Here is a 13,905-nt window from a genome sequence, read left to right on the forward strand (position 1 = left end):
CCCTGTCTCAGGCAGCAGTGCAAACCAGCCCGGGGAGCCCGAGGGGTTGGATCTCTGTGGATTCGGCTTGGAGGGGGCATTGAGATGATAGTAACCGACATCTGTTTATCTGCAGCTGCCATCTTAATAAGCGGAGCGTGGCCAGCTCTCATCTGCTTGCTAATTCTGATGTGAATTTTTTTAAGAATTCATTTTTCACTGTTAAGAGAATGGAAGTTGGAAGCAGATAAGGGAGCCGCGCGGCCGGGAGGAGAATGGGCTGAGACGCCGCTGCTGCCATTGCTCAGCTTTTATCTTTCAGGGGGAAAATGACTTCCACCTTTTTTGTGAGTGGAGGTAAAAGGTGGAATTTACATTTAACAACTTTCGTTCTCCATCCAAATCTGCTGAGCAAGATAACGGCAGAGCAGCAAATGGTGCAGAGAAGAGGCTGCTCGGAGAGCCGATTAGGGAGGCAAATGTTAGACAAACCTCATCTTCTTTAGAAAGCAAATAATAGGTGTAGAGGCAGGTTTATGTGAATGCAGAGCTCCTGACAGGCAGGCAGGGATGGCTGGTGCCATGCAAAGCTTGGGCAGCCCCGGTTCTCGCTTGGCTGCATCCCTGAATGCTGGGATGGAGCTGCTGCAGCTCCACACATCCTCACCTTGCTCCTCATCCTCACCTCAGCTGGACGGTTGCTTGATCCCCTCTTGGGGAGGGTTTTGCAGAGTGGGTATGGCTGGAGATGTTTCTCCCTGCTGCTGCCTGGGTTGCAGCGGCATGGATTCCCGGAGGATTCCCTGCATGCCAGAGCTGGCTGGGAAGGGAGCACGGCCAACCGGCCCAGCCGGTTTCACTGGAAGAACAAGGAAAAGCCTCCATGCCGGAGGGCCTCTTCCAGCTGCTCTGCCGGTCCCAGGCTCTTTGCCCCATAGTCCTTGGCCCCAGAAGAGGAAATCCTGGTTTTTCCTCCCAGAGGAGACTGGTGGGCAGCACAGCAGTTTGCAGAGAGGCTCATGCTGCCTTACCCTCCTGTTCACCGTTTATACCTCCACCCTGCAGGTGAAAGCCAACGACTCGGACCAGGGTGCCAATGCCGAGATCGACTACTCTTTCCACCAAGCCTCAGACATGGTGCGTCGGCTGCTGCGCCTGGACCGTGCTACAGGGCTCATCACCGTGCAGGGCCCCATTGACCGCGAGGATGTCAACATCCTCAAGTTCTCTGTCATGGCCAAAGACAAGGGGGCCAACCCGAAGAGCGCCCGCACCCAGGTGGTGGTCACCATCAAAGACATGAATGACAATGCACCCTCCATAGAGATCCGAGGTATCGGGCTCGTCACCCACCAGGATGGCATGGCAAACATCTCGGAGGATGTACCAGTAGAGACAGCAGTGGCTCTGGTGCAGGTGTCCGACCGAGATGAGGGTGAAAATGCCGTGGTGACCTGCGTGGTGGCTGGCGACGTCCCGTTCCAGCTGCGGCAGGCTAGTGAAACAGGGAGTGACAGCAAGAAGAAATATTTCCTACAGACCACCACACCACTGGACTATGAGTCGGTGAAGGATTACACTATTGAGATTGTGGCAGTGGACTCAGGGAACCCGCCCCTTTCCAGTACCAACTCTTTGAAGGTGCAGGTGATGGATGTGAATGACAACGCACCCGTCTTTAGCCAGAGCTTCACCGAGGTGGCCTTCCCTGAGAACAATGAGCCAGACGACCTGGTGATGGAGGTGAGCGCCAGTGATGCTGACAGCGGCTCCAATGCCAAGCTGGTTTACTCCCTGGTGACAGACCCCTCCTCCAAGGGCTCCTTCACCATTGACCCCGACTCCGGGGAGATCCGGGTGAAGGCGGTGCTGGACCGAGAGCAGCGGGAGCGCTATGAGTTCTTGGTGGTGGCAGCAGACAAGGGCAGCCCCAGCCTCAAGGGCACAGCATCTGTGGCCATCAACGTCATGGACAGGAATGACAATGACCCCAAGTTCATGCTGAGCGGCTACAACTTCTCAGTGATGGAGAACATGCCACCCCTCAGCCCTGTGGGCATGGTGACAGTGATTGATGCTGACAAAGGAGAAAATGCCCGCATCCAGCTGTCGGTGGAGCAAGACAACGGGGATTTTGTCATCCAGAATGGCACTGGCACCATCCTCTCCAGTATCTCTTTTGACCGGGAGCAGCAGAGCACGTACACCTTCCGACTCAAGGCAGTGGACGGTGGGGATCCTCCCAGGTCTGCCTACGTGGGGGTGACCATCAATGTCTTGGATGAGAATGATAATGCACCCTTCATCACATCGCCCTCCAATGCCACCTACAAACACATCCTGCCCCACACCAGCCCTGGCCAGCAGGTGAGCAAGGTCAAGGCGGAGGACATTGACTCTGGTGTCAATGCAGAGTTGACCTACAGCATCACAGGAGGCAACCCTTTTGAGCTCTTCCAGATCTCCCCGCAGAGTGGAGACATCACCCTGGAGAAGGAGATCCTCCGCAAGCACCATGGCCTGCACCGCTTGGTAGTGCGTGTCAATGACAAGGGCAAGCCCTCGCGGCACGGCACAGCGCTGGTCCACTTCTACGTCAATGAGACACTGGCCAACCGCACACTGCTGGACACGCTGGTGGGGCACAGCCTGGACACACCACTCGACATAGACATCGCTGGAGACCCCGAATACGAGCGCAGCAAGCAGCGAAGCAACATCCTCTTTGGGGTCATCGCCGGCATTGTGGCTGTCACCCTGGTCATTGTGCTGGTTGTCCTGGTGCGCTACTGCCGGCAGCGGGAGGCCAAGAGTGGCTACCAGGCAGGCAAGAAGGAGACCAAGGACCTGTATGCACCCAAGCAGGCCAGCAAGAGTAGCAAGAACAAGAGCAAGGTGAAGAAGAGCAAGTCCCCGAAGCCTCCCAAGCCCACAGAGGATGAGGAGGAGACAGGGCTGCAGAAATCGCTCAAGTTCAACCTCATGAATGACTCTGTCAGTGACAGCCCCCGCATCCACCTGCCCCTCAACTACCCTCCAGGCAGCCCAGACCTGGGTCGCCACTACCGCTCCAACTCGCCGCTGCCTTCTATCCAGCTGCAGCCTCAGTCGCCCTCTGCCTCCAAGAAGCACCAAGTGGTGCAGGACCTGCCGGCCACCAACACCTTTGTTGGCACTGGGGACAACAACTCGACAGGCTCTGAGCAGTACTCGGACTACAGCTACCGCACCAATCCCCAGAAATACACCAACAAGCAGGTAGGAGAGCTCATCCTGAGGCCGGCAGCGGCCCCCCCCCTGAACCGGGGAGCCATCTGGACAGAGGTGTGGGAGTGAGCGTGGACTGGCCCCCAGCCCTGCATGCACGGTCTTGGGGGATGGCAGAGAACTACCCCGGAGCCGAACCACGGAGCCTGGTTGTGGGGCAGAGAGGGGATGGGGATGGTGGGAGGAGGAGGCCAAGAACTGTTGGAACCCTTGTCAGACCGTCTGGGGCTGGGTCCTGGCAGCACTGCCTGGGTGATGGTGACATGAAGGGTGCTGCATGTGTGTGCCTCTGCATGTGGAGCTCGGAGGAGGGAATCCCACCCACCCGGGTCCTCTATAGGGACCGGCTCTAAGAGCACTGAGGAGGGCAATGCCCATCCTCCCATCCATCCCTCTGCTTGGGCTGACTCGTGGGGAAGACAGACCGGTCCTGCTCCTGACGCAGCTTCGGGCAGCCGGTTTCCAGCCCTGCCCCTGTCCAGGGAGCAGCAAGGAAGGTGCTAGCCTTGCCGTTGCCAGCCCGGCTCTGCTGGTGTGGCTGAACCTTTCACCATCCATACGCAAAGCCGCCCAAAAGGCAGTTTTGCACCAGCTGTGGCTGCCCGGGCAGGTGGGGCTGGGTGGAGGAGCAAAACTCTGCCTTTTTCCCAGGCTCAGGCTCTGGTTTCCCCCAGGCTTGGGCCCTCTGCCATAGCTGGCGCAGAGAAAACCAGGCTTCCCTTAGTGTGAGCACTGGCCCAGAGCTATGGCTCTGTGAGAGCCGTGCTGCAGCTGCTGCAGAGGGGCAGAGCAGATCCCGGGGGCTCAGGTCTGTCCGTGTGCCGGGTTTGGGGCTGGGTCTCATGCTCGGGGCTGGAGGTGCGGGGCACCGGGGTCTCTGCTGTGTGCTGCAGTTGGGTCACTGCTCTTGGTCTAGCCAGCGGTTTCTGCTGCGTGTGGGGCAGGGCGGAGGTAGGTCTTGGCTGCGGATGGGGAAGGGCTGCTTGCTGGTGTGCACTGGAGCTTAGAGCTGTCCCAGGAGGTCATGGGATGAGCCCAGAGCTTGCAGGGCCTTCTTTTCTTGGTCTGTCTGGCCAGTTAGCTTGCACCACATTTCTGCTTTGGCGCCTGTCGCGTCTAACCTTAACTAGCTAGGGAGGGAGAAGGGGGATGAGTGCCTGTGGCTTTGCCTTCTTCCTGGGGCCCCGTGGGTGAGAACCACCCACTCCCCCAACATACTGTACCCTCTGTGCCCTATGGAGATCCCTGCTCCCTTCTTTGTACCCCAGTGAGTGGCAGGCTGGGCTCCTGCTGTGGGGCTGAGCTCAGCTGCCCTGTTGGATTTGATTTCAATAAAGTTTTCTATTTTTGACCGGTTGTGCTTTATTTTCCCTGCTGCCCCTGAAGATGGCCTTGCTCCCAGCAGTTTCCCAGGCATATTTTCCATGTCCTCAGCCACTGGAGCACCCAGGCCCCGCAGCACCCAGTAGCGATGCTCACATGGGCCAGCCATCTCCACAAGCTCTCCAGCCATGCCCCAGCATGGCCAGTCCAGAGGCCTCATGGTACTAACTCCCTCTCCCCAGACTGACATCTCCCATCCCCAGTCACTGCCAGGCCCTCTAAGGAGATGGCTTCCCCAAGGACACGGTTCACAACATATGTATGTACATACACACACATGTGTACATGTGTGGACGCAGAGGCAGTCTCAGCCATGGACCAGCCATCCCAGCTTTCTTCCACCCCAAACATCACCCTGTAGAGCTTCTCCTACTTCATCTCCATGTCATTTTGAGACCCACCCATGTCCCAAAGCCAACGCAGAGGAGCAGATTCCTGCCATGCGGTGTCTGGCTAGCATGACCCAAATCCTGTCAGCAAGGGCTGGAAGACGCCTGCCTCTTGCCTGCCACAGTGCTGGAATCAGGACACACTTGGTTGCAGTTAGAGCCTCGATGCGTCAGCAGCGCCTGGGGGAAGGAAGCACTCGAAGCAAGGTGCTCCTCCCAACCCGGGATGCGATGGGCATCCTTGCAGCGAAGGAGAGGTCCTCCCAGACTGGCTTGCTGGTAGTGGCAGACCTGTGGGAGGGTGATGGAGCCAGGTAGGCATGCTCCCCATAAAGATGGCTCTGCTTCTGCCAGTGGGCAGGTCTGGGGTGATGCTGCTGCTGTGGGGCTTGCTCAGGCTCTTGTCTCCAGCAGATTGGAGAGAAGATGGATCTGGTAGGCAGGTGCAGTGCAGCACCCTGATCATCCTACACCCTCCTCCCTCCAGACAAGCATCACATCTTGAGGATCCCCTCTTTTTCAAATCGGGGCAGACATCCCTCCACCCATCACACCAGGTTCACCTCTTCCCTGGGGGCTCCAGCCAGCCGCACCAGCCTGCTGGAGAAGAGGAGCTCTGGCGCTGGGAAAGATTAGATCATCCGGGGAAACCAGTGGTTCTGGCTTCGGTGGTTTCAGCCCTGTGCCAACGTTGGCTCTCACAACCTCTTCGTTTGTTTTGCTAACAGCATAAGGTTTTATCTTGAACCATCCAGGAAGTGTCTGGGCCTCCTAGGCAGGCAGGGCTGGGACTTGCGGGGAGATGCGATGGCTGCAGAGCAGGAAAGGAGACACCAGCAACCACCTCAATAACTAGTGCCTGCGGGGCTGGGCAGGGCAGTCTAGGGGCTTGGCTCGGTGTTGCTATCTGCTTCCCTTTGGGAACATTCAGAGAGGAGTTTCCCTTCCTTCCTTGTCCTCAGTAGCTCTTTGATGAACCTGAGGCGAGAACACAACCTCTCAGATGCTGGCGTGGGCAGCATCTCTTTCTTCTGCCCATCTCCCAGGTTCTGTTCTCTGGGGCTTTTTTATACTGGGGGTTCTATGCTACATCCTTTCCTGGCTGCACAAATTCCAGACTGCCCCAGGTGCTACAGCCCCCTCCCCTCCACCGTCCGAGAAGCTATCTGGAGTGGTGTTAACTTCAGCGTGCTGCTGTGAGCTCAGCAGAGGTGCCTGCACCTGCCTGCAGGCTCAGGAGCATGGCACAGTATTAATTACTCTCTGCGGGGCGGGAATAAGAGGAATATTGTAGCTGTAATGGACAGAAATGAAATTGTCTTCTTTTAGAATTTAGCTTAGAGTCTCCGTAATTTGCAGGCTTATGTGTTGGCAGATGTCTGGGAAAGTCTCCTACTGTCCTGGGTCAGTGGATTTTTCTCAAGGCCGTTCACGTGGAATGAGCTGATAAATGGATCCAGAAATGAGCTGCAGATGGAGCTGAGGGTTCATGGGGGACCTGCCCTGTTTTTCCCCAGTTTTGGAAAGACACTGAGCTCGGAGCAGTTCCCAGGCACTGCATATCAGCTCCTGCTCCTGGGATCAATTGCACTTGGTTCAGATTTGGCTCTGGCGTGCAGAGACCAAATGAGGGAGCATGTTGAGAGGGAGCGTTGAGGTCCTGGGGGCACCAGTGAGGGGCCTGAGCCCCAGCTGTGCTGGGAAGAGTGGCTGGGCTCTGCAAAGCACCTGTGAATGCACAGTGGCTTGTGAGCATCACTGTGGGGCTTGTAGGAGCTGGGGGAGCACAAAAGAGGGTGAGTGGGTCATACACCATGTTGGCTTCTAGGGAGGCTGATGAGATTGCTAGAGCCACACAAGCAAGGCAGGAATGTGCAGTGGCTCCTGGCAGGTGTGTGCTGGGGGGACTTTGGTTTATGACAGGGAGGGGGTGCCTGTGCCTTGAGACACCCTGGGGCATTTGGGACCTCAAGGTGAAGAGCTTCAGCCATGGGAGATGAGCAATCCTGTTGGTACAGCCTGGCCTGTACAGCCAGAGATGTTGTGAGTGTGCGTGGGCTGTGCTGCAGGGGGAGGTGACAGCAGGGTGTACTCAGCCTGCGCGCCATGCGTGGGAGGTGGCAGCGGGGTGCTCACAGCCTGTACCCCATGCAGGGGTGGCACGGAGGTGTGCGTTGTCTCTGTGACACACGTACGGGCTGTGCGGCAGGGCTAGACAATGCGGGAGAAGGTGGCAAGGGGAGAGGTACAACCTCTGTCCTTGGAGAAGGTGGCACAGGGAGGGGTACAACCCCTGTCCCCAGAGGAGGTGGCAGCAGGATCGTGCAGGTTGTGTTGCAGTGGGAGGAGGTACTGGAGAGGTTACACAACTGATACCACAGGGAGAGGTGGCACAGGTTTATGTGCAAGCTGTACTGTGGAGTAGTGGAAGTGTGGGGTGCACACAACCTGTTTGTGATGGGAGGGGACAGTGGGGTGTATATAGCATGCAGCCTTGGCAGGTGACAACTCTGTAAGCAGCATGTCTGCAAAGAGCAGTGGTGCTTGCTGTCCCTATGCCATTGAGAAGAGCATCGGGTCTCTCCTGCCTGATAGTCCTTGGCTCCACCAGCACTTGGGAACTCGTCCTTTGCTCCTTTGAAGGCTCCACCAATCTGTGCTACCTGCCTGGGGCTCCTCACATCAGGCTGGGCTGCCTGGGTGGCTTGTAGCTCTGGCCAGTTCCTCTCTTCCCACCCTGCTGAGACAGATGCTGCTTATTCCTCCCTGCCCTCCTCTTCCTCCTGCTTCTCAGACCCCCAGGCCTGGTGCCCATGGAGCCAGTGTTTCTCTGTGAACAGGGGCTTCCCTAGCCTGGATCTGAGGGACTTCCTTTTATTCCCCTGACCCTCCCCTCTTCTCTTTCACAGTTGTATCTGCTTGTCTCCATCCCTCTCTCCTGGTCTCTCCTCTTGCTCTGCTCAGGCAGTGACCTCGCCCCTCCCTGTCATTTTCCCCTCCCTATCAACCTCTCTGGACCAGCTGTCTGCTGGCCCCAGTACAGAGGGATGCTGAGCCCTCTGCAGCACAGGGCTGAGTCCCTGGCTGGCTCAGACAGCCGAGCTTTGGATCCCCTGTGTGATGAAAGCTCTGGCTGTGTGGGCAGCCGCCGGGTCCAAGCCGTGCTGATTGATATTCCCAGCACTGCTCTGCCTGCTCGGCCGGGCTCTCAGCTGCAGTGCTGTTCTCTGCACGCACAGACCAGCCTGGAGCGGGGCCCAGCCCTGCAGCCTGCTTCATCAGGCACCCAGCTCCTGGGGTAGAACCCGATTCTGTGGTGGGGTGTGTACCCCGGGCGCTTTGTGGTCCCTCCACCCCAAGAGCAGCCAGGAGGCTGCGGATGGGGTGAAGGGCAGAGGGTGGGATGCAGCTGAAGGGGGTGGAGGGGGTGTTGCTGGGTGAGGACAAAGGTGGGATGTTCTGGGACGGGGTGGAAAGGAGGCTTGGGTAATGAGAGGGTGTGTGATGTAGGGCAGGGTGGGGTGTTGTGCGGGAGAGTGAGGGCTAAAGAATGTGTGGAGCGAAGGAGCAGAGAGCGGCTCTGTCCCTGGGAACTGTGTCAGCTCAAGGTGGGGACGGCAGCCCCGGGAGGGCAGCAGCGAAGAGGTGGATGCCGTGTGCTTGTGTCTTTGGAGCTGCTGCCCACCCAGGACCTCCAGTGTGAATTGTGTGCCAGGGCTGTGCAGCTGTGCACGGGCTGACTCGTGTGGGGCTGTGCTGGGGAGGATCACGAAGACCAGGAGTTCCCCTGCACAGTTTGTGGGGTCTTGGACAATCAGCCCCTGCAGTACCCTGCCAAATCTCTCTCTTGCAGGCATGTTCTTTTGAATGCTGCCCCTGGAGCTGAGCCCCGTGCCAAACCTAAAGCACCTTCCTCCCACTCCACCCCCACACATACCTGTCATGTGGGAGCACCTGCCAATGAAACCCCAGGTACAGCCAATCTCCATGGGAGACCTGTGCTCCTGCCTACTGCCCTGCAAGCCAGCCCAGTTACACAACTCAAGCTCTGGCCTTGGGAGAGACCAAGGTGGCTGATGGTTATTGCTCCAAAAGGGACTCTTACCATAGTCCCCTGCTCCTTTTGTGCTCGAGGAAGCACAGTCTGTTTGGCTGAGGCAGAGGACTGAACATGGGTTAGGAGGAGCCTGGCTGCCGCAGCAGAGGCCACCTCTGGCACCTTGATCACCCTGTTCTTGTGATCTCTGACACAGGCTGCAGCATTCATCATCCAGCCAGGATGAAGCTCGGTCTTGGTTTCACTAGGGGCCAGGGTCACCTGTGACTCATATGCACTCAGCCTCTCCCCTGTTGACCTTGTCTTCTCTCTGACTTTCTGGACTTTTCTGGAGGTCTCAGTCTGCATGCTCAAGGATCTGCTTTCCATATCCCACTGATAGGATAGGCTTGTTTTCCTAGTGGGGTTTCCAATTTAATCCTGTGGTTGAGAGCACAAGAGGAAGAGGAGGTCAGACAAAGGAACAGAAAGAAAACAACTGCCTAAGATCCCTTACAAATATCTCCTAGTTGTTTTGCATCAATGTCTTCACATGGTGTAAGCTGTTTACTGCCTCAGTCCTTCAGATGGTCACAGGAAAGAGTGGGTGGAAGAGCAGGTTTGTGGCAATGACCTGCTAGGAGGGCAGGAGAACATTATGTTATCATTTCCATCCATTTTGGCATTCACAGTCATGCCTTGTGAATCCTGTCCAAAGATCCCTAACGATGCCCCTGCCCCAGAAGGTAAACATCCTTCTGAGTACCTCTTCATTTGCAAAATACCCACCTACTAATCTACTATCTAAACATGGCAGGGCTGGGTAGCTGGCCATCATTTTGGGAGGGCAGCAATTTGCCACCTCTCATTTGGAACTGATCCTGCTCCCTAGCAAAGTTGTGGGAGCAGTGTGCCCTGATTCTGCTCCTCCGAGCCACCTCTAAAAGCCCAAGCAACCTGAAAGCCTGGAGCTATTTAGCTCCCATGTGGCCTGGTTTTCGCATGCTCCAAAACTCCCCGATGCTCTTGAGCAGCTGCAAAGCTGCTGCCAGGGGAACTCTGACAGATCCTGTCCCTGCGGTGGGGGGAACTTCTTGTCTGAGCTCGGGACTGAGATCGTGCTCTAAATGTCTTGCTCATGTAATGTCTGATGTTCCTCTTACACTAATCTGTTAATCTTTCTGCTTCTTCATCAAAAGCACTCAAGCTCAGAAGAAAGCAAAATCAGTATTTCAGATGTTTGAAGAGCCCTTCGTTATTATTCAGGCTGGGTGAGACCTTTCAGGGTGTTGTGATTCAAGGCCCTGTGAGTGCCTGAAGGAGTCTGGGGTGGTTTTCCAAGGATTTCAAGTAGATCACAGTTTATTAGGGACTAATGTCTCTTGCTCAGAGAAGAGAGCTCAGGAACCTTTTCTAATGACCAGAAAATTTTGCTTGAGCCACCATCTGTCCTCAGCTTGTCCATACCAGGCATTCCTGTGCCAGTAAGAGTGGCAATGCCAGACCAGTGCAGGTACAATATGTGGCCTTAACAACCCTTAAAATATCACTTGTCTTTCCTGTTTGACCTCTCCAAATGAAGGCTTGTCTTACCCAGTATCATTATTCATCATTAGGTGCAGGCTGGTCACAGACCACTGAAGTGAGGGCTGCCAGTGTCCAGAGTGTGTTGATGCACATACTTACGGAATAGACACAGTCCCTCGACCAAGCAGGAAAAGCTTCTGCCCTTTGCCTGTAGAAACAGAGGTGGTTAGAAAACAGGGCTGCAATCAGAGGAAAATTTTAAATTTGAAAAAAATACCAGCCAGAATTGTCAACTTTTTTTTTGTCTTTTGGCTCAAGTCAATCAACGGACACAGGTGTATAAATATATATATACATATATATGTATATAGTAATAATTTCTAAAGGCACATTTCTGACTGACCTTTTTGAATTTAGCTTCATAATTAATACTGGGCTTGAAGTCTGAAGTGGAAGTTACCTTTGCAAGAGCATCATTTTTTCGTTTCTACATGTCAGCAAAGATTTCCCCCCTGCCCTAACGCTGAAACAAGAAACTCATTTGAAAAAGGGTCTGATTTCAACAAATTGACATTTTTTCCATGCAAAGTGTTCCACTGAAGCATTCCTGCTTATCTCTCTTTTTACAGAGTCCTGAGTCTATGGCTTGGGACCCCCTGCTCCCCATAGAGCTTTCAATACTATTTGTCAGCTCCACTGGGTGCAACTGGGAGTCAGATTAGCTCATTATTTTCCCAGCATTATTTTCCCACTCTACAGCTGTTGGATTCCTTAAGGGCTTTATTCAAGTGTTAGTCCCCATCCTGGAACCTTTTTCTCCCTCGGATCTTCAGATGGTTTTAATGTGATTATGAGACCTCCTTCTGTGTCCCGAGCAATTTCCGCTCCATGCCAGCTATCTACAAAATGGCTCTATTATCAGCTTGAAGGTGATAGACATTTCAGGACACCACGGTCAGTCCAATTTAGACATTATTCCAGAAAGATTATGACCCCTTTAGATTTTATGATTCACCCTTCAGATGATTTATTTCCATATTTTCCTTTCCAGTGTTCATTTCAACCAAAGAAAAGCCAAATTGCACACCCTTGATGGGCGCAGAGCTCTGATAGGCTGCAAGGTTAGGCAATCTCTGTCCTGAGGCTGTCTAAATGGGTTTCTAATTGCATTAGATCTTGCTATGAGTTAGATAAATTCGATCTGACCAGGCAGGTTGGCACCAAGCTTTGGCGGCTTCTTTGAGCATCATGCAAATTTCAGGAGGCTTCAGGGCACCTATGTGGAGTCAGCCCACATTTTACCCAGATTTATTCATTAAATAGTGCCTCGGGATCTGTTGTCCATTTTAGAATGGCTGTTCTGCTATCATTATTTCAGCAGGACTTGTAGCACCTCTTTTCTGACTGCAAGGTCAGCACTTGCTAGTTATCAGCCATAGAAGCCATGTGAAGAGCCACTTAGAAGAGTGAGCAGTTGCTTTTCTGCTAACACCTGATGTTGAGAGGTGTGATTCACATGGATTTCTGTACGTCTTTCCTCCAATTGTGGATTCCTTCTGTAGCTTAATTTGTCAACAATGAAAGAGCTAAAGGGTTGTTGGGAACAGCCCTCATTTCAGACACTGGCATGGGGATGGACACAGGGATTTGTGGGCAGAGCACAGCCATCAAACAAGACCTCATGAACCAGATGGACCTGAACTGTCAGCCTTGTTGCTAATGTGTCTTGTGCAACCACAGTAGCTGTGACAGGGCTGACCCTAGGAAGTTGTCAGACTGGTAGATCAGAAAATTGGACCTTTAAGTCTCCGAGTAGTCCTGTCCAGAATTGTCAGTGCTGACTGGGAGACATCACCTTCCATGAAAACATTTTGGGAAGGCCTGAACTATTTTTTTTGAATGCAGGAGGTGTCTTACAGGTGTGCATCGACCACAGCTTTGCTTAGAGCAGTGTCCATCTGTCTCCCTCCCTTGTTTGTGCTGGCTGGAGCTCCAGGCAGGCAGTTGTCCTGCCTGGTTGCTCCATCCTTTCTTGTCCAAAGCAGAGACCATGGGACCTGTTCTCTTGCTCTGCACCAGCTCTTTCCTCAATTCCTTTACGTTGTGCTAAAAGGGAGCAATCTAGTACTGCTGGGAACTGCAGCTCTGGTGTGGTTTGGTCCGCTTTACAGAGTGGACACAAGTTAGGCCTTGCAGCTCTGAAAATTTGGACCTGGAGATGCTGTGTCAGGGCAGGGAGGAACCTGTGTGGCAGACAGGATCCCCAGACCATTAAGGGGACCAGAGGGGCACAGGAGGGAGAAGCGCAGTCCTTGAGGAGCGAAGGGTTACCAGAGGTGGCAGGAGGCTGACACAAAGCCAGGGTAGCACTGGCCTTTGCTGCTCATATGCAGACAGTTTCCCTCATTGTGCTGCTCTGCCTGCTGCCACGTAGCATTGTGAGCTCCTCACACCTCACGGCAGCCCCGGGTGTGAGCGGGGGTGTAGGAGTAGTGGGGATGCTCTTGGGGGGTTTCTTCTCCAAAATTCAATGCAGCAGCTGGACAGTGTGCTGCTGGGATAGCACAGGAAAGGATGGGAAGAGCTATCTGCTCTAACTCCCTCCTCACTCTGAAACGCCAGCAGAAGCACACGCTGTTGCCCAGACAAGCTGTAAAATGGTTGACTGTTCATGGCCACAAGCTGAGCTTGTGTCCTGTTTCCTAGAGCTCTAGTGTTGCCCTGGATGGTTCTTGACATTTCAGGTCCAGCTTTCCTCGAGGCTTGCCCTGGTTTCCGTGGGCATAATATTCCCCTCAGCCTCCTGCTCTGAAGCCTGTGTTGCATTGTGCTGGAGCTGTGCTCCTCTCCAGACGTGACACTAGCAAATAAAATAATTCCCACATGTAGCAAAGCCTCCATACACAAAAAGCGGGATCTGTGTAGTTTGGGGCATGGTCCCTCGGCTTATCGGGGTTTTTTTTAGTAACCAGGGATGTTGCATAGCTCCAGGTTGGTTTGTAAAAGAGAAGGGTTCATGAATTAATCTGAAGTTGACTAACTCATGTACTACAATGGCTCCCTTGTCACTTATTTTTATATTCTGGGCATTGGGTCTGACATTGCCTTTCACTTGCAGCCCTGTGAGTTGCTGCATTGTGGCGGCTGTTGGGGAACCAAGCTCCTTTGGCAGCTGGCTGAAAGGCCGTTGAGGTTCCTGGCATGTGGGGAGGCACAGGAGCAACCCGGGGCTGCCAGAGGAGCCCATGAGCCGCGGGTCCTGCTTTTGGAGCAGCAGCAAGGCAGTTAAAAATTTTGATATTTCCAACATTCCAGCATTAATCA

The 13,905-nt window shown here is 54.2% G+C and overlaps 1 protein-coding gene across 2 annotated transcripts in view; it reads left to right on the forward strand.

The window, feature by feature from the left end:
* Positions 1-13,905, forward strand: part of PCDH1 (protocadherin 1) — a 53,002-nt gene that overhangs the window by 7,319 nt on the left and 31,778 nt on the right. For both annotated transcript variants that reach the window (XM_065848775.2, XM_065848776.2), the window contains exon 3: positions 1,045-3,237. In XM_065848775.2, the coding sequence (XP_065704847.1) occupies positions 1,045-3,237 (2,193 nt within the window). The remainder of the gene's footprint in view (positions 1-1,044; positions 3,238-13,905) is intronic.

Source organism: Patagioenas fasciata, chromosome 14 (genome assembly GCF_037038585.1).
Source record: "Patagioenas fasciata isolate bPatFas1 chromosome 14, bPatFas1.hap1, whole genome shotgun sequence".
In the NCBI taxonomy this organism is placed as follows: Eukaryota; Metazoa; Chordata; class Aves; order Columbiformes; family Columbidae; genus Patagioenas; species Patagioenas fasciata.